Source organism: Amblyomma mixtum, chromosome 3, assembly GCF_055824585.1.
Source record: "Amblyomma mixtum isolate Tamu chromosome 3, ASM5582458v1, whole genome shotgun sequence".
Lineage (NCBI taxonomy): Eukaryota > Metazoa > Arthropoda > Arachnida > Ixodida > Ixodidae > Amblyomma > Amblyomma mixtum.
The window spans coordinates 236,090,173-236,113,236 of record NC_143014.1 but is presented as its reverse complement, the minus strand read 5'-3'; the positions used below and the strand labels follow the sequence as shown (position 1 = coordinate 236,113,236).

The window sequence follows — 23,064 nt, the reverse complement described above, 5'->3', positions numbered from 1 at the left end:
AATGGCCTGATGCGTTACGTTGTCATAGGCGCACTTGATGTCCAAGAATAGTGCCGCAGTCAATCTTTTCAAGTGTTTTTGGTGCTGGACGGACGATACAAGGTACAAGAGGATATAGGAGTACTAACAGTATGTTTGATACAGGCGCTACTGCCAAAAATCACTTCGAGGTACATCTGCCTCTCTAGTGTACCGTGCACCTGATATCCGCTTTGCCTTGCCGTAACCGCTGCTTTGTCTTCTTACGCAGAATTCGGCAGTCTTGCCCAGGCAACCAAAATGCCAGGTGATCAGCCTTTCAAGAAGGATCAGGAAGACGAGGCCATGTAGGGAGCGTGAGCAGTGGCCCGGCCAAGACGGCGCAAGCCATGGAGAGAGTTGCCGGGACCTGCCTGCGAGCAGAGCTCCGCTTATGGGCACGTTTAATCCGCGAGTTTGCTTCTAGTCCTCGGATGTGGGCACTGGAAAATGATCATGGGCTACACCTCTCTTCTCAGCCATGAAAGGCCACCCCTGGCTTCAATTCGAGTTGGGCCAGATGGATGATGAGCAGCAAAATTAAAAGGTTCTTTTGCGCTCTGCAGTTTTCATTACATCCCGTTTCCTTGCTTAGGTTCTGCTTTCAAATGCGACATCCTTTACAGTGGCGTTTTCGGTCTCTGTTCTATTCTCTAGCTGTCAGGAGTCAACCTCGCAAATGCACATGAACTGTCGGCGCCAGTCGAAAAGTATAATTGAGCTTCAGGGTGTCAAACCTCAAAATTCGAGGGGACTGCGCGCTGTTAGCTTCACGGAAACCTCAAAGGCGAAGTTTTCCGGAATGTTCTTAACCAGTGGCTTCAATATATATTACCACGCAGTCTGCTCGCCTTCAGCCATAAGGGAATTAGGTGAGGAAAAAGCTTCGGAACATGTCCTTGATATAGCTAGTGAAGTAAGATTGCTGATCGAAGTGCCTAATAAAGGGGGCTGCGGTGTTAAGAAAATTTGTCAATTTCTCAACAGTTGTTTGTTCCCCGGCGTCGCGGCGTCATCCCTGTGGCAAAGCAGACAAAACTTTCTCCGAGAATGGGAGGAAACATTCGAAGACAACACCGCATTTCCCGCCGACGACATGGGCCAATTTTTACATAATTAACCACCAGATAGCGCTATCACACTGTCTTGCCCTAGTCGTTGCAAAGGGACTAGTCCATAAGAGTACATCACCATCATCATCATCATCATCTTCATCACTATCTTCAGTTGTTTCGTATTCTTGTCTCATGTGTACTTAGCCGGACGCAGTCCTGTCATATCCCTGCCTGCGGTAAAAGCCTTGCCCGCGACATCATCTTCACCAGCATAATCATCATGACCGCCAATGTCTGCCTCACTGTTCGGGAAAAACCTGAACCTCACTGAGAAATGGGCCAAGCTGGCATTCCGCAGAAGACGCGCACGACGGCTTCACAAAGACCCTATTCGCGTACCTCAAGAGCCATCGGCGCGCCGCTACTTGACGATGCTTCTTGACTTCCTCGAAATAGCCTTGCATTCAAAAGCTATGCGCTAATGATGGCAGGCGAAGAAGTCAGATGGCCAGGTGCACTATCGCCATTCTAGAGAGGCGTAGCTACAACGTTTAGTTTCTAGGCGGTTTTCTGGCTCGTCGAAGCGCTTATTTCCGTAAAAATGACAGAACTCAACTCTTTCAATCAAAGAAGACTTAGCGTTCCTATTTAGCGGTGTCTTTCTAAAATTCAGAGCGTATTCTCAGGGGCACGTCACTTCTTGACATGGCACCATGGCATTCGATGCGTCGTGTTGTCACTAGTGGCTCGCTGCGCTTATTAAATAGGTTGAAATGTGATGGCGCCAGGTTTAGGCTGTAGGGCAGGTGAGGTAAAACTCTCAGTGTTCGTCTACTTTCTAATAAAAATGTGCCTTTTGTTCATGTCCGATTCAGGTCGTCCGACCCCTCTACGGAAGATGAGGTGGCCGTACACCTATCACCCATATAGCCCATGTCGACTCGGATCACATGACGGCGGAAGGGTGGCGTCATACATTTTATGTCAGGACGTAAGACATGGTGTTGGGCTAGTTGGTTGATGGTTAGAGCAAAACAGAACCGCGCAAAGACGATGGGACAAAAGAAGGCACGAATACACACACACAAAGCGCAGTGTCTGTGTGTGCTCTTTGTTTGCGTGTACTCGTGCCTTCTTTTGCCCTGTCGTCTTCGCGCAGTTCTGTTTTGCTCTAGTCAGGACGCAGAGGGACTCAGCAGTAGACCGCCATTGGCGCAAAACGTGAAAGGACTTGCGCGTAGAGAAATTGTTGAGACCGAACGGAAATGCACCAAGACACCACGCGCATTTTTTATTGCGACCCTGGTGGCACGAAGCCCGTTAATGTTCCACAACCTTTTATACACGGCGAGAGAAAGCAGCGTGGTAAATGCGCATTTGAGGGCGCGTTTGGCTCAGGTATGTCGCTGACCTCCCCGGGCGCAGGGTCGGCAGCCTGGTTTGCCAGCTTTCCCACCCAAGGCTTGCCGCTCGAGTCTTCTAAGAAAAATGAAATTGCCGTCATCCCTGTGGCTCTCGTACCGATCAGTGAGGGCGTGATCAAGATGAAAAGCTCTAAAATTCTTCAACAGGAGCTCAAGAGCACTATTTACAGATCTCTGAGGTGCGACCGTTCGGTCGTAGAGGCATTGTCTGCAAGTCCTCTGACATTACTTGCGCCACAGACCTGCTACAAGGCAAAATTTTTTACTCTTTGCCGGTGAAAGTCTTCATACCGGAACAGGTTGCTTGCTCCAAAGGCATTGTTCGTGGCGTCGACCCAGCATCTTCCCCGCAGGAAATACTTGAAGAGTTTCAAGATGCAGGTGTGGGGGTTCTGGCTGTCTACAGGTGCACTAGAGAAGTAAATGGTTCGCGCGTACCGACAGAATCAGTCATAACAACTTTTGCTGGCTCCTCCTCTCCGTCTGAGCTCAAGGTCTGGCCGATTGTGTACCATGTGGACCCTCTGCAGCCCCGTCCTCTCCAATGTTCTAACTGCTGGTGATTCGGTCACAGTGGTAAAGCGTGCAAATCGGCGACGCGCGGCCGTCTTTGTGGTCAAGGTCATTCAGCTGACAACTGCGCATCTGATAAGCCCCTGTGTTGCCTCTGCAACTCCAACCACCCAGCTGATAATGCCAACTGTTCGAAACGCGCTGATGAGCAAAGCTTGTTAGATATAATCCAGGTGAAGCGATGCTCGAGAGCTGATGCTTATGCACATCTTGACCGCAAGAACAACTCATACGCTAGCCGTGCGCGATCTTCTTTTGGAGAACTCGAGTCTAATGTGACTGCTTCTATGGTGTCCACAGTAGAAAAGGCTCTTTCTGAGGTCGTCGAGCGATTGCTGAGCACTTTTGCTGAGGCTTTATCGCAGCTAGTTGGAGGCCAATCTGCGCTTTCTCAATCATCTGTTCAGGCGGCGTCGTCTGCATCTCTCCCAACTTGTGCTGCTAGTATTAGTCTCTCCATGTCGCCTCCGGACACATCCCAAGTGCCGCCTCCCACCACCGCCCCAGGCAGTGTGTCTAGCGCCGATATTTGCACCACGGATGTTGAAATGCTATGCCCTACCCAGAAGCGTCGAGCTCCTTCCTCACCCTCGAAGACAGTTGGTCCGTAACCCAAAGCAAAGAAAGGATCTTCAAAAGTAATTCCCAAGTCAGATGTGCTGAAAGAGGCTGTTGTTGCCTCTTTCCTCAGTCAGTAATCATGGCGGGTCTCAAAGTTATTCAGTGGAATTGCCGCTCTCTACTTTCTTCCCTTCCAGATCTTGAACTACTTCTTCGTAAACATAATCCAGATATAGTTCTTTTGCAAGAAACGTGGCTCTTTCCACTTAAATCATTTTCAATGAAAAACTTCCGTGTTTTCCGAGTTGATCGCGTTACCGGCAGGGGCGGCGGGTTAGTAACTATGGTCTCTACCAAAATGTGTCACCGGGCCTCTATTTCGAACAAAATTATGCTCCCTGACTGAGAACTGTTGGCAGTCGACATCTCACTTCCACAGTGCTCAAAAGTTACTATTGCAAACGTCTACTTCCCTGTAGGCGCTCACAGGACAGACAGTTTGGATAGCTTACTTAGCAACGCAAACAGTATAGTCATCGCAGGAGATTTTAATTCGCACCACAGTACCTGGGGTAGTAGTTCAGACTCCTGCGGCCAGCTTCTTTGGTCATGGATGGCCACGCATGCAGTGCGCTGCTGATATTCCGGAGCTGTAAACTTTATGCGAGGAGCTTACTGTTCAGTCATAGATTTAACATTAGTTACTCGTGGGGTTGGGGTGTCGGCATGGTCAACAGAGGACTCGGGTACATCTAGTGACCACTTTCCAATAACTTTTAACATTCTAACATCTCCCCTCAGAAAAAGTGGGGCGACAATGAAATTTGTTAATCAAATTTCATACAAAAAATTAATGTCTGCCTCACTTCCATCTATAGTTAGCTCGAGTCGAGCAGAAAGAGCTCAGCAGTCTTTTTCCTTTCTGCAAGATGCTGCCGAGCATTCTGTATTCTCTGCGTGCACTTCAGCTCCTGACAGACAGCCGTCTGCATGGTGGACGGAGGAGTGTGAGAAGGCATATCGTCGTCGCAAAGCTGCCTGGAAAAGCCTTTCCTATAATCAGAGCCCAGCTAATTGGGTAAATTATAAGTTTTTCTCTGCATCTTTCAAACGAACTGTCAAAAAAGCCAAAGAAGAATATAATCAAAATTTAAATACGTATCTCTCAAGTCCCCAAAATAGGAAGGCTCTGTATTGGTTCATGGCGCGCAATAAGAACTCTCTGGCCGCCAACTGCACTAAGTCAATAGTGTTGTCTCCTCAGGAGGCTAAGAAAAACCTTGAACAAATCGCTCGGGGGCTGGCTTTGCGTTTTCAGATGCAGAAAACAGAACCATTACTCACACTCGCCCCAAGCTCGGACTATACTGAGGTTGCTGTGTCGGAGCTCCTACCACTTGTTTCTTCGATGCATTCTGCTGCCCCTGGATCTGATGGGGTTACTGTGGGTATGTTGAAGATTTTAGCGCAAGACTTCAGCACTCATCTTCTAGATATCGCCAACGCGTCATTGGAAAACACGTGGATTCCTCAGCGTTGGAAGATTGCGAAAATAATTTTGCTTTTGAAGAATGCAGAGAATGTATTCCAATTAGACATTATACGGCCAATTGCTTTAACCTCAAATTTAGTCAAGTTGATCGAAAGAGTAGTACATAGTCGTCTCTGAAAGCACGTTAATGCCGTAAATAGCCTCAGCTCTGCGCAGATTGGCTTTCGTCGGGGATGTTCCATTTAGACCGCGCATGTGGATCTAGAAAGCCGAATCAGACTTTCGATGCGCAAGAGGGAAGTTTCGGCCTTGGTGACACTTGATGTTGCTAAGGCTTATGACAGCGTGGAACACACAGTCCTTCTTAACAAACTTGCACAGCTACATCCACCGCACTACATTTATGCCTGAATTTGTGAATTTCTAAAAGACAGAATGTTCTTCTGTACAGACAGATCTTTCTGTTCTAATACCTACATGTATGTCCAATCCAGAGGTGTGCTGCAAGGATCTGTTCTGTCACCGCTGCTTTTTAACATATGGGTTCGAGACATTCCCATTCATCCCAACATTACAGTATTTGTATACGCAGACGATATAGCTTTTTTCGCCTCAGAAAAGAATATTCATGCTCTTTACCAGTCTTTGCAGGCATACCTGACTGCTCTTGTAGATTGGTTGGAGCAAAATAGTTTATCACTGAATGTCAGCAAGTGTGGCGTGCTGGTATTTCCTCCAGACACCCCTTTGTACATCTCGCTAGTCTACCGTACCACCCCAATTCCGCAGGTGGAGTCGGTTAAATACCTAGGTATTATTTGCGACCCAAGATTGGACTGGCGCCAGCATATTAAGAATAATGTTATTAAAGGCGAACGTGCTCTAGGCCGGCTGACACGGATAGGCAATAAAAATTTTGGCATGCGTCGCGACACCTTACTGTTACTCTATAAGGCTTATATGAGGCCAATTCTGGAATTCGGCTGCGTCTTGTTCTCTGGCAGCGCAAACTATAAGCTGCAGCCTTTAGCCTCACTGGTAAGGCGTGCCCTACGGCTGTGCCTACGGCTCCCAAGATCGGCTGCCAATGCTGTCCTTTATCTGGAAGCCCGTATTCCCGATCTTTATTCCCGCTTCCAACTACTCACGGTGCGTACTTTCCTCAGGTCCTTTGACCCGGCCCCCGGTGTTAGTGCTCCCATTTTTCTATCCCACCCACACCTGTTTTTCTCTGCTCATTGGCCACGTTATCAGCTCCCGCAAGTTCGGTTTACGCAGAACCTGTTGGCCCCGCTTCAGGTCGATCTGACCTCCTTGCAACGATTTGCTGACACGCAGGCTGATCCCGTCTTCTGTTACCACCATATCTTTCCATCCCATGCAAAACACATGCCCGCAAATGTCCTAAATGGTCTTCTGGCTGAGCACTTACAGCATTTTCCTCATCATGCTGTTCTCTCCACCGATGCTTCCGGGTGCTGTGAGAAGGCGGCAATTCGGATATATTCACAGGATCTGGCTTTCAGCTATTCCGTTCGTATCCCGGATTACACTTATGTACTCTTTGCAGAGTTTTTGGCACTCGGTTTGGCTCTTCTTAAAATTCCGACGCATGTAGCACAGGTACTTATCCTTGCAGTTGCCTTTCAGTTTTAGTCGCTCTCCAAACTTCCGGCACCTCTCTATGGATGCGTTCCCTTAGGTTTTTTGTTCCGCGCACAGTAAGGGAGGTCCGCTTTGCCTGGGTACCTGGTCATTTGGGAATCTATTTCAACGAGGTGGCCGATTTATTGGCAAAGTCAGCTCTCACCGCCCCTGTAATATATCCCGTACCGCACCTTATTATGTTGGAGACCTCTTGTTTCCAGCGGTTCCAACATATCTCAGCCAGCTTGGGTAATCCGTTGCTGAATACCGTGGACTTTCAACATTTAAAGTTCCCATGGAATGTTCGATCATGTAAGACAAGGCGGTGTGAAGTGTCGATGACGCTTCTGCGATGCAGAATCCCCCACCTCAACTTGTACTTATGCAGATGCGGGTTCGCTACGAGTAACCTTTGTAACACATGCGGAGAAGTTGAAACAATTCACCATTATCTCCTCTCTTGCTGGCGGTTCGCATTTCAGAGAAAACAGTATTTGGAAGACCCTCTTTCGAGGTTAGGACTCCCTTTGTCTTTACCAGTTCTGCTCTCGTTTGGTGCGAGCGCCACGGGATTCTCGTTAGGCACTATTTGCGGCTACCTTCATGATTACATCAAGGCAACTGGGCGCTTACCCTGTTAAATCCATATAAAATTCCACTGAATGTCCAAAAGCGTATTTTATTTTGTTTCCTGATGTATCTAATTTGCTTATTATTAAACATTTCAAACAATTCATACATATTTTCTGATTTCAAACATTCTACTATTTTACTTAGCTTTTTTCCCGCACTCATACCTCCTTGGCATTCACCACCGTACCTTGGCCAATCCCCCCACGTGGGTATGTGCCATTTTCATATGGTGAAGAAGAAGAAGAGCCAAGTGGGCTGCCTTCTTTCCGCAGGCGTCGCTGCCAGCACGTATTGCAACCTTTTCTGTCGACAGGCGCGTGCCCACGCGCTGGCTGCTCAGGCGAAGTGGAAAACGACCTTGCGGTTCGATGCAGCGTGCGTGGTTGTCAGGAGCACCGCTGCTGTTGGGTTGCGGCTAAGTACCAGGCGGTGCTGAGTTATTCCTCGAAGTTCTGCTTGATTTCTTGTGTTCTCTTCCTATTTTCCAGGGTGACTGATCGCGGGAACGTGGACTGATGTCCACAAACTCTCCCGGCCAGGGGAACTCCCCCTGGTCAGCTTGTCTCGCCCCAGATGAGCTGCCTCTTGATTGTTTCCTCCGTGGCGGAGTAAGCAGCATACCGGTTGCTCTCGTCCCCGCGGATGAGGGCTCCATCAAGCTGAATAACCCCGAGGCTGTTCAGGCTGCGCTTAAATCTACCACCCCCCATTACATGAAGATTACTGACGTCCGGCAGTTCGGCCGTGGAGGGATCGTATGCAGATCGCCAGACCAGGCATGCGTATTCGACCTCCTGAAGTGTTCGTCGTTTGCCAATCACCCGGTGAGCGCGTTCATACCTCCTCATCTGGCGTGTTCGAAAGGGCTAGTCCGTGGCGTAGACCCACGGCTAAGCGCGTCCGAGACATTAGAAAAGCTCACTTCGGCTGGCGTGATCGCCATTCACCGATGCAGTCGTGTGGTGGATGGAACAAAGATACCGACGGAGACTGTTATTGCTACATTTGCGGGGCTGTCCTGTCCATCTGAAGTTAAGGCGTGGCCTTTGATTTTCCGTGTGGATCAATTTACATCTCGGCCCCTTCAGTGCCGTAATTGCTGGAGGTTTGGCCATAGCGCCAAGGCCTGTAAATCGAGTTTTCGCTGCTGTGGGTGCGGAGAGAGCCACGACCCCGCTGGGTGTTCTGCTCAACAAGAGAAATGCTGTTTGTGTGGCGGTGGACACTCAGCAAGCCATTCCGAATGCCCAGCGCGGGTTGAGGAAGTGCAAGTACTAGAGCTGATTGACAAGCGCAGGTGCTCAAGACGTGAGGCAGTTGCAGTCATCCAAGATAGGACATCTGGCTATGCAAGTGTGGCAGCGCGGCATGCAACCGTTGTGGATTCCTCCTTGTCGCAAGCGATTCCGGCGGCGGTGGAGAAAGCAATGGCAAGTGCCATGGATCGCATAGTTGAAAATCTGTCCGCGTGGATTTCGCAGGTCATGGCATCCCAAATGTCCACTTTATTGCAAGCTTCTATTGCCCCCCTTTGTGGCACAATCACTTCTCCATTGGTTGCACCTCCCCAACCTTCTGTGCCCGTGACTTCCAATCCACTGAGTCAGACTCAATCACAGCCTGCGTCTATCCCTACAACCAGTTATTCACATCACAGTGAGACAGAACTCTCATCTGAAGAGTGCGTTGATATGGAGACTGAGATGCGTGCTCAAAAGCGCAGTGCGTCTCCGTTAGGTGGTGCTGGTCCGTCTTGCTCTCAGTCGAAGAATAAAAAGAATCACCCTAGATCTACACCCAAAGGCAGCATTTTGGATCAGGCGGTCTCCGCTGCGGCCCTTTCGGCGACATAGGGTCGTTGAAGGTGTTGCAGTGGAACTGCCGGTCTATTCTTTCTGCTTCAACAGATTTAGTTTGTTTAATCAGTAAATTAAGTCCAGATTTAATTGCTCTTCAGGAAACGTGGCTGTCTAAAGATTCTAGGTACAATTTACAAAATTATCGTTCTTTCAGGCTTGACCGGCCCTCAAGAGGTGGTGGGTTGCTATTGTTCGTATCCACAAAATATTGCCACAGGGCAACTGTGTCATTTCAATATATGGACAGGCAGTGCGAAATTCAGGCACTTGATCTCAATATTCCTGGATATCAGCCACTCACTCTGGCTAATGTATATTTTCCAACAGATGTGCATGACGTTCGGCCTCTTGACTCGTTTTTATCTAGTTGCAGGAAACAGGTTTTAATTGTTGGAGACTTCAACTCGCATCATGTTTCGTGGGGGTTTCGTACAGATCGCTGCGGTACGCTCTTATGGGACTGGGCTTGTGTGAATAACCTCATATGTTTAAATTCGGGTCTCCCCACATTTGTCCGTGGTCAGGCTCGCTCAGCGTTAGACTTGTCATTTTCTTCCCCCGGAATAACTGTGTCCTCTTGGGCGCCAGTTGACTGTGCCTCCAATAGTGATCACCTTCCGATCAGCTTCCAAGTTATGTGCCAGTTGACCTCTCCTAACAGCACACGGCGCACATTCATAAATTACGACAGTTTTAAAAATGCCCTCAAAGCAGACCTTCAGGAATTATCTCATTCCAACAGTGGAGATAATGCCATCCGCATTTGTTCAATTTTGGATGGAGCTCGTAAAAAATCGGAGTTCTTGGTTCAGGCACATAAGGGAACATTGCCGTGCCTTTGGTGGAACGCAGAGTGCGCTCGCGATTATAGGCGCTTGGAAGAAACTTCTCCATAATCAGTGTCCCAAAAACTGGATCGATTATAAGTTCGTTGCAGCTACGTTTAAGCGCACCGTATCTCGTCAAAGGAGTTGCACGATACTGAACGCTGCGAATTCCTTTCAAAATCTGGTAATAGGCGCGCTTTAATCAATTACCTAAAATCCAGGAAACTAATCTCGTCCACCATGAACGCTGTCTCCCTAGTTCAGTCATCAGCTGAACTTGCACAGTCCCTGGAAGAGATAGGCAGAGGTCTTGAGCGCCGGTTTACGGCTCTTCTTTTTTCTCCTCAGAGATTTCTTGCCACTTTGGACGACTTCGAGGAGGTCACCCTCACTGAGCTCTCGAACACTGTATCCCGCCTTCCACCCGCGGCCCCTGGCCCTGATGGTGTGACTTCTTCTATGATTAAAATTTTGTTCGAGGAATCTCCCACCGACTTACTGGCGCTTATATATTACTCTCTTAAGGGGCCATGGATTCCAAATGAGTGGCGTCTAGCAAAGATTATCCCGTTGCTTAAAAAGCAGGGAGATGGTTATGTGTTAGACAATATAAGGCCAATTTCTTTAACTTCGAATCTCGTTAAGTTAATTGAGAGGGTGTTGCATGGTAGAATAATGTCTGTTATTTCAGAGACTGGGTTGTTGAACCCTTGCCAGATTGGTTTCAGACCAGGATGCTCTATATGGTGTGCCCATACCGATCTGGAGAGCCGCATACAGTTAGGTCGGCGCCGAAACCAATACGCAGCGCTCGTTACTTTAGATGTATCTAAAGCCTATGACAGCGTTGAGCACAGGACGCTCTTGCAAAGACTGCAGGCAGTAGGACTTCCGAGATACTTTGTGGCTTGGGTTGCTGAATTCCTTGCTGACAGGGAATTTTACTGCTTTCAGAACGGTGTTTCATCAAGCAAATTTCGACAAGCGAGAGGAGTGCCCCAAGGGGCGGTCCTCTCCCCTGTACTTTTTATCATCTTACTCAGCAGTATTCCCTGCAGTCCTCAGGTGTCCACCTATGTGTATGCTGATGACATCGCCTTTTTTGCTTCAGAGAACGACATTTCCTCTTTGCACCAGTCCTTACAGTCCTACCTGAATGTCCTAGACCAATGGTTAGGAGACATTAATCTGTCCCTTAATGTCAATAAATGTGCTTTATTGGTTTTTCCGCTCTCTCGTCCAGTTAATATCTCTATTGTTTACCGGAACCATGTAATTCCTCAAGTGCAAAGTGTCAAATACCTCGGAGTAATTTATGATCCTTCTCTTTCCTGGGGGGCCCATATCGAGCAGATCACTGTGAAAGGAGTCCGAGCAGTCGGTATGCTGCGCAGGCTGAGCAGTGTTCGTTCTGGCATGAGAAGGCACTCACTTCTTATGATTTATAGAATGTACGTCCGTCCAGTCTTAGAGTTCGGCTGTGTTTTATTCTCTGGTGCGCCAGAGTATAAACTTCGGCCCTTGATTCTCTTGGAGCGGGAGGCGTTACGCCTTTGTTTGGGCCTTCCAAAATTTGTGGCGAATTCCGTTTTGTACCTGGAAGCGCGTACTCCATCATTGACTTCTAGATTTCGGCTCTTAACGGTGAAAACGTTCGTAAGAATGTGCGATTCTTCGCTCCATGCCTCCAATTTGATCTTCCTTCGTCAGCCTCGGCTATTTTTCAACGAAACCTGGTCTCGTTTCCGTACCCCTCAGATATGTTTGGTGCAATCCCTCCTTGACCCCTTAAACGTCCGCATTTCGGACATCTGTCCGGTATGCGCCAACTCATCTATTCAGATTGTCTTCGATGACATCTTTCCAAAACATGCAAATTAATGCCTTTTCATTTGCTCAGCGGTTTATTGCAGGATTACCTGCTCTGCTTTAAATCTCATGTGCTCATAGCGACAGACGCCTCACAGTGTGAAGAAAAGGCCGGTGTTGGCATTTTCTCCATCTCCCTTGACTGGTCATTCTCACTCCGCCTTCCCGATTACACCCCTATTTATTTTGCCGAATTTCTAGCAGTAGTCTTAGCGTTGCGCAAATTAAACAGCTCCTTGTCTTCTGTCATAATTATGACAGATTCATTATCGTTGTGTTCCTCTCTCACCGCGCCTACAACATCTCAGGCACTTAGGTTACTAAAATGCTTGGTTCCACCCCACGTGTGTTCATTACGGTTGGTCTGGGTGCCTGGGCACAGAGGAATCCATTTGAATGAGGTTGCTGATACCCTGGCGAAGGCATCTCTTCAAGTCGTATCTGTGCTTCCACCCAGCGCATATATTACCGCGGCCAGGTTTCGCAGGTATCTGCTCTTGAAAGAATTCGCAGCATCAGCTCTGACCTCCTCTCCCGAATTCCGGCATCTCCTTTACCCGTGGTGCAGTAAAGGATGGCGATCACGCAAGCTTGAGGTTTCCTTCACGCGTCTACGTTGTCGCGTGGCTCTTTTAAACTTCTACCTTTATAGATCTGGTCTGGCGGTCTCCCCATTGTGCCCGTTTTGCGGAGAACCCGAAACGATAGATCATTTCTTGTTGACCTGTCGCCGTTTCTCCTCTTTACGGAGCCGCCTGCTGGAGCTTCCGTTACGACAGCTTGGTCTAAGTCTGTCAGCTAGGGTTGCTCTGTCTCTTGGGGCTTCCTCCCTTGGGCACAGCAACTGGAATGGGCTCTCCGCCATGCAAAACTTCCTTACAGACACTAAACGGCTGCCGTCTTAAGCTCTGCTCTTTCTCATGATCAATATTTCTCTGGAATGAAAGCTTTCTCAAACGTGGATTATTTAGCCCCGTTCTCTATTTCAGTCACCGATCTCACAGCATTTGTTTAGCCTATTTCAATTACACATCAGAGATCCTTTCATTTATTTCCTAATTGATATTATTATCATGATTATTTTATTTTTCCCCACCATTATTTTCTTGTTTAACATTTTGTACACCTATCAGTTGCCGCCTGTGTCTTGGCCAATCCCCCGCAGTGGGTATGCGCCATTATCTAGAGGACAACAACAACAACAACAACAACAACAACAACAGCCGTCGTACAACTTTTGAAGGCGCCCCCCAAGGCCGGGCTGCTGCTGTGTCTGGCGTGTTCCGCCTACGTAGTCTACTACGTGCTGGCGGTGGTGCGCAAGCCGCGGCTGGTGTGCCGCAGCGGCCACATGCGCCGCTTCATCAGTGTCCAGATGGAGGACTTGGTCAAGGGCTGCTACCGCACCCCGGTCTGGTGCGTCGGCGCCAACCTGCAGCGCCTGGTCGGCCGCCTTTACCACGTGAGCGCAACGCACGCCTCTCAGCTGCGGGAATCAATGCCGCGCGTGGCCGATAACGCCGGACACCGCCCTAATGGCGGCTTGCCAGCGCTCAGGGCTCATTCGCACGCACTGCTGGTGGCAGATTTGAAGCGGTTGGGGAAAAAAAAGCTGGTGGAGGGCGTTTCTGGTAAGATTACACGCTGAGCATATCAAGCTAGAAGCAACGTTACTTGGGTGTAGAATGTGCACAAGGTAGGGAGCAGGCGCTGTTTGTTTTTTTTCCTCCGACATGATGTCATTCGTCTAGAGCGAGTCGCCTGTCTAGCTGCATCAATAACGTACCATTCCCGGGAATGGCAGTGCATTTAATGCGAAGGCAAGATAACCGATCTTTCTTGCTGTAACGGAAATGAGTGCAAGAGACGAGAAGCGTAGCAAGGGGCGACAAAGTCAGGTAAGCGGATGAGATGAGGATGTTTGCGTAGATAAGATGGTTGCTGCTGGGAGAGGAGAGGGTCGATTGGAGAGATATACCGTTCTGCTGCTGTGGACGCAGGTACACCGATGATTAGGACGCGCGATCTTAGACATTTACGGCACATATAGCTTGCCGTAGTCGTGACACTGGCAAGAAATGCAGTAGCAGATGCGATGTGCGCCCACACGCAGTGCTGGCTGCCGCGCATCAACTACCGTCGCGAGGTGATGCTGCTCTCGGACCGGGGTCAGGTGGCGCTCGACTGGCTCAACGAGAAGGCGCCGGGCCCCGTGGTGCTTCTCGTCGCAGGAGGCTACACGGACAGCCAGAGCCGGCCGTGGCGCTCTCTGCTGCCCGCGCTCGCCGCGCTTGGCTTCCCCTGCTTGGTGGTGAACGGGCGCGGCCTCGGAGGCTTGGCCCTCACCAATCATCGCATCACCTACGCGGCCAGCGCAAGAGACTTTGGCGAGGTACTACATTCAAAGCTGGCTGCTCGATCCTTACCCTGCTGCACTGCGGTTCTCTGTGGAGGACAGCAGGGTTGGGTAATCGGGGCGAAGTTTTCAGTGTTCGCTCGTCGGTACGGTTTTTGGGCAGGTGGCGCCTATGTGCTAAATAATCCGGAGAGCTATAGGCACTATTCTCAAGGTGGTCAGGTGCTTAAGGGAATACCCCGAGATGGAGTACATTTGTAATAAGAGTGTAATTGCTCATCGACATCCATTCGAGCGCCGCCATACGGCTACAAAGGAAAGCCTTCCTTTGTAACCGTATGGCTGCGCTTGGGTGGATGTTAATGCGTAATTACTCCCTCATTACAAATCTACTCCACCTTGAGGATTCCCCTAATCATATGACCAACACTGTTCCCACTTCAAGTTATTGATCACTTCGCTCTCGCCCAACCATAAGCTTGCCGTCCCGGTTAGCTTAAAAAGACGAGCGACTGCCCCGGTGTAGCCATGGTCCCGGGTTCGAACCCCGGACCAGGACGAATTTTTACTACTAGAAACTACGATGCTTCCGAGAAAGCTGTTAGCTTTCCTTTGTTGCCGTATGGCTGCGCTCGCATAAATGTCAATAAGTAATTACTCCCTTATTATAGTGAAGCTGGAATCTGGTCATGACCGTTTTTTAGAAGCTGACTACTTTAAAAGCATGAACCCAGATATCGGACGCCAGCTGATCAAGCCTACCATAAGCATTCCGGTTATAACGAGTAAAGGCTGGCGGAGGTGGCTCTTTGGAACACAGTTTCAATTTGACTTTAATTTAATAGCTTAATCATCCCACTTTGGATGTATTAAAGGTCGGGTGGAAGTAGAAGGATTGTATAATTAGGCCTGCCGCATGGAATCATTGAAGGGATTATTTAAAGTGTTAACCTAGATGGACAAGTGATGGCAGCTCTTTCGTGAAAAAGGTCGTTGCACTCGGTTGCACTAGGAGAAAAAAAAAAGGGGCGGAAAAAGCGACCTTGCGGGCCCGTACGCAAGTAACTTGTAGTGGATGGCTGAGGCGGTGAGATGTGCGGGCTGGTGGGGTGATGTAAGTTCGTGGGCCAAGTCAACTGTAAAAAGGTTATGGAACTGCCTATGAAAAGAAATGCGATAATGAATGAGCCGCGCAGCATGATTTTGAACTTATTCCAGAGTGCTGATCAGAATTCCTTTGTGCGAACTGCAGATAGCAGATGCGTATTCTAGACTTGGTATCTTAAGTGATCTGAAGGCTAGAAGTTGCAGAGTTCGAGAGGCGTGCCGTAGATGACGCTACAAAAAACAGTGATGGGTTAGCAGATGCGGCTTCGTTCGTTACGTGTGTGCGCCAGGAGAGCTCCTGGCCCAATGTGACGACTAGGTATTTTTATGAGTGTACAGATTCAAGCGGGACGTTAGCAACTGTGTAAGTGAAAACTTTGGGTTTAAGCCGCTGATGAAAAGACATTAGTTCTCCCTTGTTGGGAATTAGGGGACTTAGCTCTCCATCGCTACATGGATGCACGCAGTTAAGGTCATTTTGAACCTGCCATTAACCACAGGTTTCGGTTTTTTTGCGGTAGAGCACGAAGTCGTCGGCGAACAGTCATAAATTTCAAGATATCTTTGAGGGTAAGTCGTTTATTAAGGGGAATGCTAGTTCAGAATCCTGGGGGACGCCTGATTATACGGGGAGAGGGCTGCGAGCATTAACGAGGAAAAATTGGGAGTGATTAGTGAGAACTTCTTCAATTCCCAATGAAACATTAGGATATAATTTAGTTGGGCTAGTTTTAGCAATAAACGCCTGTTGGGTACTTAGCCCAATGCTTTTGCAAAATGCTAGAAAAATAGCGTCAGTCTATGGATTTAAGGCGCATTTCTGCTTATTTATTTTCTGACATAATTTTCTGGAATTATCACTCAAAGATTTTTCGAATATCAGCATGAAGAAAAGAGTATTTGACATTGCGGACCACAGATGGATATGCGTGCTCCACTGAATAGCATTTCTCCCATGCGCAAGCAGCGTTTTTCTTTAGTTTCACAGGAATGGAAAATGCATTTTTTCTTGTTGCCTAATTTTTTTAATGTCCGTAATCGGAGGGTTTCTGGCGGTTGTAGTGGAAGCTTATTTTCCGGTTCCACCTGTTAGCACCTTGTTTCTAATTATTTGAAAATCCTTCACTGAAAATATGTGTTGCGATACAAGGTAGAATAATACAGAATAAGAAATTAAATTAAATTTTTTATAGTTTTATGGTTTATGGGGGTTTAACGTACCAAGCCGACTTAGGCTATGAGGGTCACCGTAACGAAGTGCTTCAGAAATGTCTACCAGCTTGGGTTCCTTAACGTGCACTGAGAGAGCCTCGAGGGACCCCCCCCCCCCCCCCTAGTACTGACAATAAATTTAACCACTGCGTGCAATAGTGTAGGGACTGCCTGAATGAGAAGCAAGCAACCATTTTTTTTTCTTGTCAGTGCATGTCGAAACAATATTTTTTTAGAAAATTTCACCGTGATTTTTAGTAAGAGTCATTGCATGTTTTCCAAAACCTGAGACGGAGAAAAGTAAAAGGTTGGCAGCGCTGCACTAAGACTGGAAGATAAAGCCAAACCCATGACCTCATATGGCGAGTCAGTGCAGAGTTGGCCACTCAGCTCTATGACCACCAAATAACAGTGGAAAGCACAGTGCAAAGTCTCCCCCCGCAGTCTTCACGATTAAAGAAAGTTTCCATCCTCCCCAAAGTCAAAACAGTTGAATAGTATTAAATGGCAGGTTACTAAGATGTTCCCAGTTAACTAAACCCGCCGGTGTGGCTCAGTGCCTTTGACGTCCGGCTGCTGAGCTCAAGGTCGCGCGATCGATTGTCGGCCGCGGCGGCTGCTTACGATGGAAGTGAAATTCGAGAAGTGCTGGTCTGCTGTGCGATGTAAGCGCACGTTAATGTGCACATGTGGTCTAAATTAACCGAAAGCCGTCCATTTCGGCGTCCATACCCCATATTCAGATCCAGAACATTAAACCTCGCATAAACAAATTCTGTAATTTCGATGGTAGACTTAAGGCACTTAGGTACCGCCCGAAATCGCAAACGTGGGTTCCATGGTCGTAAGTGAAACCAGGAACGCGCTTTCCAGCTTCACCGTTTCATTAACTTGAGCGGTTAAGTACGGGACAGCCATTAAATGACATGGCCACCGGTCGTCGCTACAGGTGGTACGCATGGTTCGTAATCGCTACCCAAACGAGTGCCTCCTCGGTGTGGGCGTGTCCCTGGGCGGCCTGCTGGTCTCCCTCTACCTGTCGATATTGGGTGACCACTCGCTGCTAGACGCGGCGCTGGCCGTGTCGCCGCCCTTCCAGCCCGCGGTGGCTGCCCGCGCCTTGACCAACCCCTGGGGCTTCAACAGGCTGCTGAACGCTTGGATCACGCGCGGACTCGTGGGCCGCCTGCGAGACAACAAAGAGGTGGTCCGCAGAGCGGTGAGTGCCCCATAGATAAACAAGGGGATGATTTGGCAAGCACGCGCACCACTTCAGCAACTAATCATCTCCTGATATATTGTCACGTTGGTGTTAATAGGAAGAGGGTCAACAGGGGCGTAGTCCAGGACGTGCGCTTCCACAGCACTTCCACAACACACACTTCTTGCTCTTCTTGATTGGACCGTTAGTCTGCACGAGCGCTCGCGTCATTAGCCCCCTCCTCTGAAAGCATCGACCCGATGCTGAAACAAAAACAAGAGGCCTCGAGAATAGTTAGGGTGTTCTTGCGTAGTAGGGCTTCGGGCGAACCAAGTGGACTACCTCGGGACGGTGGTGGCGTCGAGATGGTTGAGTCTCGTTCCGAACGACTTCATAATTCAGGGCTCGAAGGCGTCGCACAAATCGGCAGGGAGCGAAGCAGCGGCGCTAGAGATTTCCTCTCAGTCCGCGTCGTCGTACTGGGGACCAAAGCCATACAAGATCACCTGAAGAGTATTGAACAGCCTACCTAGGCTGTAGCATCGTGGCCCTGTTGTTCCTGAGTGCGAAGCTGTCCGTGTTGGCGGGCAGCTTCGGTGCATTTTAAGAAGGTTGGAGCGTCGCTATTTGGGTGGTCGTCGCCATGAGGGAGCATGGCATCGAGTGTTGTCCTCACCTGACATCCATAAACGAGGATAAACGGTGGCATGTTGGTGATCTCCTGTACGGGTGTATTATACGCGAACGTGACGTAGGGCAGGATGTCGTCCAAGGTCTTATGTTCGGCGTCCACGTACATTGAAAGCATGTCTGCAAACGTCCTGTTGAGGCGTTCCGTCAGTCCTTTAGTTTGGGGATGAGAAGAAGGGTTCGTACGGTGACAGCTTTGACTGAAAAATATAATATGATGTAGGAGCTCAGAGCAAATGGCAGCTATTTTGTGGGTAATGAAAACCTGTGAAGCACCATGACGTAAGACGATCGGATGAACAAAGAACTGGGCTACTTCGATGGCGAGGCTACTCAGAAGAGACGCTGTCTCTGCATAACGCGTGAGATAATCAGTGGTACTATTATCCATGTTTTCTCTTAGCCTGATGTAGGAAAGGGTCCGAGAAAGTTCATGCGGACTTGCTTATTCATTTATTTACAGAATACCGGCTTCGCCCGGGGGAATTATCGCAGGCGAGACAGTTTTAGAATGATGTAACCGTCACAATAACTCAGCATCAAGGTAATGCAAAACAATAGACTCAAAACATTGAAGACACGCTACACTCATGAATACCACCTAGAATAAAAATCATGGTTGTCGCAGGGTGAAACACATTCTTATGGAAGATAGTTCTACTCTTTCACTTTTTTAGGAAAAAATTATTTTGCAAATGTATTCGTTTTGCAGCCATATTCGCGCACCTTTTTGGAGTGGTCGTGCCGAGTCGAGGTGTAGGTTGGTTCCGACAGGTAGTTGTGTTTATCAATCCCTCTTTCAGTATAGGAGATACTGTGGAAAAATTTCAGCCGTAATTTTTTCTTCTGGTGCTGACAGTTTCTCATCCCAGCACGGCCTTTATTTCAGTGATACTTTGAAAAGGTTCTAATTATTGGAGGCGAAGCCTGCAGCCTGATTTTGCAGTTTTTCTATTAAATGTATCAAGTAGTCCTAATATGGGTCCCAAATAATGTATGCGTAATTGGGGATAGATCCAACGTGCAAAGAAATAGTGTTTCTTTAACGTCCTTGGACGCTGATTTGGAATTTCTACGAATAAAAAACAACATATTACTTTCCTTAGATATTGTCCGCTGGATGTGTGCATTTCATTTAAGTTTCTTCGTGAAGTAAACGCCAAGGTGCTTGCATTCTGACGCGTTCTTGATTGTGTTTTCAACATTGTATTGTGTTTGAGGTTCGAGCTTTTTTTTGAGGAACGGACATGATTACGTTTCTCAATGTTAAGACTCATAATGCCGCACAGACACGAATTTGCTATTCTGTGGAGGTCGTTGTGCAGGATTGCTACGTCTTATGGTGAATTTATTTCTCTGTCCGCAACGCAGTCATCTGCAAATAGTTTTATGGGGGACTGTATGTGGTCTACAATGTCATTAATAAAAATCATAAATAGCCGTGCCTGAAGATACCGTTATGTACGTGAGCTACAGCCGTTCAGGACCGCACATTGTTTTGCGCTCGTTTAAGTAATGGCGCATCCAGTTTTGTGTTTTGTTACGTATTTTAAAAGATGCGAGCGTAATATTTAAGAAGTGATGAGATACGGTGTCAAACGCTTTCCTGGAGTCGAGGAATACTGCATTTACGTGCTTATTCTTGTCAAGGAAGGTACCTATAAAGAGTTACAAGTCAATCAATTGGGTGTTGCATAAGTGACCGTTACAAAAACCGTGCTGCTATCCAGTAAAAGAGTTAATGGATTCGAAGCATTTGAATAATCGACTGTACAATATAAGCTCAAAAATCTTGCTGGAAGCTGGAGTTAAAAATATCTGATCACCTGATTTAAAGATCGGATTAACAACTGTGTTCTTCAAGTCCCGTGGAACCAACCCAGTCTCGAAAGAGGCTTCAGATAGAATTCAGAGGTATTGTGCTAGTATACTGTGACATTTCTTCATAACATATGGTGGCACTCCATCAGGACCCATAGATTTCGGGATGTCCAATTCCCTTAAAAAGACAGTCGATGCCATGTACATCAAAGTTTATTTCGGGCATCTAACGTTCAGAGGCATAGTTAATAAGAAGTAATGTGGTTGTGGTATTTATTAGTTCCTGAGGAAACACTGATTTGAAATACAGATTAAACATTTCAACCTTTTCGGCTTCTGTATTCAGAGTAGCGCCATTCGATTTTAGTCCGGGAATGGATGTGCCATCGGCTCTACTTGTTTTTATGTATTTCCAAAAGGCTTTAGGGTTTTCTTTTCTCAGATCTGCGTTTAATCAGTCGAAAATAAGTGCTTTGCTTTCTTGGTTGCCAGCCTTAGCGTCCGGTTCGCATCCTTTAAACTTTGACGGTTCCCTGAACTGCTATTATTAGAACATTTTTTGCACGCGCTTATAGCTTTTCGTATTAATCTCCGTATTTCAGAATTAAACAACGGCTAATTTTTTTCTTTTCCCGTACAAGTTTTGTTGGGACGTATTTGTCTAGGAGTTATTCCAACAGAATGTTGCGAAGGTGGACCATAAACACTCTGCATCACTACTTTGGGACAGACGCGGAAGATTGGCAAGAATGACCCTAACTTTCACTCAATGCCGTCAAAATGATCCTAGCCATATAAGAACACCCGCCGTGGGTGTTGCATAGTTCTCGAAAGCACTGGGATGTTTAAGTCCGGAATTACTGCATCGTGGTCAGTGAGGCCGGGTCGCGCTGATACTTTGTCCATAATGTTGGGGTTCTTCCAGAGGACAAGATCCTGTGTAGCCTGCTGTCTAGTAGGAGACAATACGTGTTTGGTGTAATTATTTAACAGGATTAGCCTGTGAAATAAACTATTTATTTGTGATTTTTTACTTACTGAGTGGTCTAGGTTATGTCCGGGAGGTTAAAATCACCGCCCATAAAAACAGTATCAGAAAGCACCGATAAAATATCAGCAAGGCTTTTAATTGGTTTTTAGCTATTACCGGCTGGGCGGTAACAGGATCCAAACACTAGTTTATGACCCCTTCGGGGGTTCACTCGACGCCACACTGATTTGGCATCATTCTCAAATTGAAGTTCTTGACTGGGCAAGTCGTTTGAAATTAAAATAAACACGCCTCGGCCACGCCGGTGTCTATCTTTGCGGTAGGCGGTAAACCCCCGTGAGAAGACTTCTGAGTTCGCGATACTCTGTCTAACCAGGACTCGGTGCCTAGTAAAACGTGTGGCTACCAGGGTGTCGAACCGGAACCGAACCCGAACCCGAAACTGGAACCGAACCCGAATTTTCGCCCGGAACCGGAACCGAACCGAACCCATAATTTTTTCGCCATCTTGGAACTGAACCCGAACCGGAACGATTCAAAGGAACCGCTCAGAACCGGTTCGGGATCCGTTTCAGCCCCACTTGTTTTTGCATTTCGGCATATTTCTTGTTTCCGGACAAAATGAGATGATCTAGCGCATGGATTTAGTGCAACATTTACTTTTGTAGGCGCTCATTGTCTCAGACAGCAGGTTCTAAATAAAACCCCTCACCATGTAGGGCAACAAAGAAAAAAAATGGCTCAATGGCTGTGGAGCTCTGCTGCTGATTCTAAAAATACAAAACCAGTGTGCTCTGTCGCATGCCGCAAATCCTCAGCTGATCTCCGTTAATCTGGAGCCCTCCACAACACCGCATATCATATAGCCTCAATGTCTACTCGACACGTTAAACCCGCGATATTACTACTAGTATTACCAAAAGAAGGATGTATAAATTGGTGCAGCTTCTTTTTTTTTAAACATTCTTGTTCGCACACGACGGAAATAAGCAACGAAAGGCGGGTTCTTGGCAATGGTGGAGATTATCTAATAAGAAAAAAAATTAAATACCGGATAATCAAAATGGCAATGCGGAAATATATGCGCTCGCTGGCATGCGATAGAGATTACGCCCAGAAAGATGCTACTGCGATTAAATGTAACGGCGATGAAGTGATTTCATTACGCCCATTCGGTGAAATCATTCTGTTCCTGAGAAAAAATTGCTACCAGTCGACAGCGCGCGGCTCCATCCGCTGTTATCGCAGTTCTCGACTTTGAATTCTCTGTCTGGCGACTCATATCTACTTCTCGCTATTACACTTCCGGTTCTTAGTGTCTGACATGACAGGCTTATGATTCTTGTCGTTTTTTTCGTGTACAACGCTTTTGCGACTCAATACTTTGTGCCTTCACACCAATCTGCCTCGGCTATATAGCGTACAGGTGGGTGATGGGGGATGGGGAGATGGGTGAAATTTTTTTAAGGTGCATTTTTACCAGTGAATGCCCGGATGTGCGCCCACCGGAGTGTGCATCAAGGATGGAGGCTGCACGCACGCACGCACTCCCCCCCTCCCCCCCCCCCCGCACACACACACATAGTGCGGTTGTTTTTGGGAAAGGAAGCTATACTATTAACGCAGTAAAAAGAACAACTATAAGAGTACTCATACTCTATTCTCTGACTCCGAGTGCGATTTGTACCCATGGCGGCGCAACAGAAAACTCTCTTTAAATATGCTTTA

The 23,064-nt window shown here is 47.7% G+C and overlaps 1 protein-coding gene across 1 annotated transcript in view; it reads left to right on the top strand.

Annotated features, from left to right (window-relative positions):
• Window positions 1-3,010: 3,010 nt before the first annotated feature.
• The window catches only part of LOC149354079 (protein ABHD1-like), a 37,935-nt gene continuing 17,881 nt past the window's right edge, over window positions 3,011-23,064 (top strand). The window contains exons 1-4 of the mRNA XM_089575922.1: window positions 3,011-3,073; window positions 13,145-13,420; window positions 14,072-14,350; window positions 17,583-17,852. Coding sequence (XP_089432048.1) covers window positions 3,011-3,073; window positions 13,145-13,420; window positions 14,072-14,350; window positions 17,583-17,852 — 888 coding nt within the window. The remainder of the gene's footprint in view (window positions 3,074-13,144; window positions 13,421-14,071; window positions 14,351-17,582; window positions 17,853-23,064) is intronic.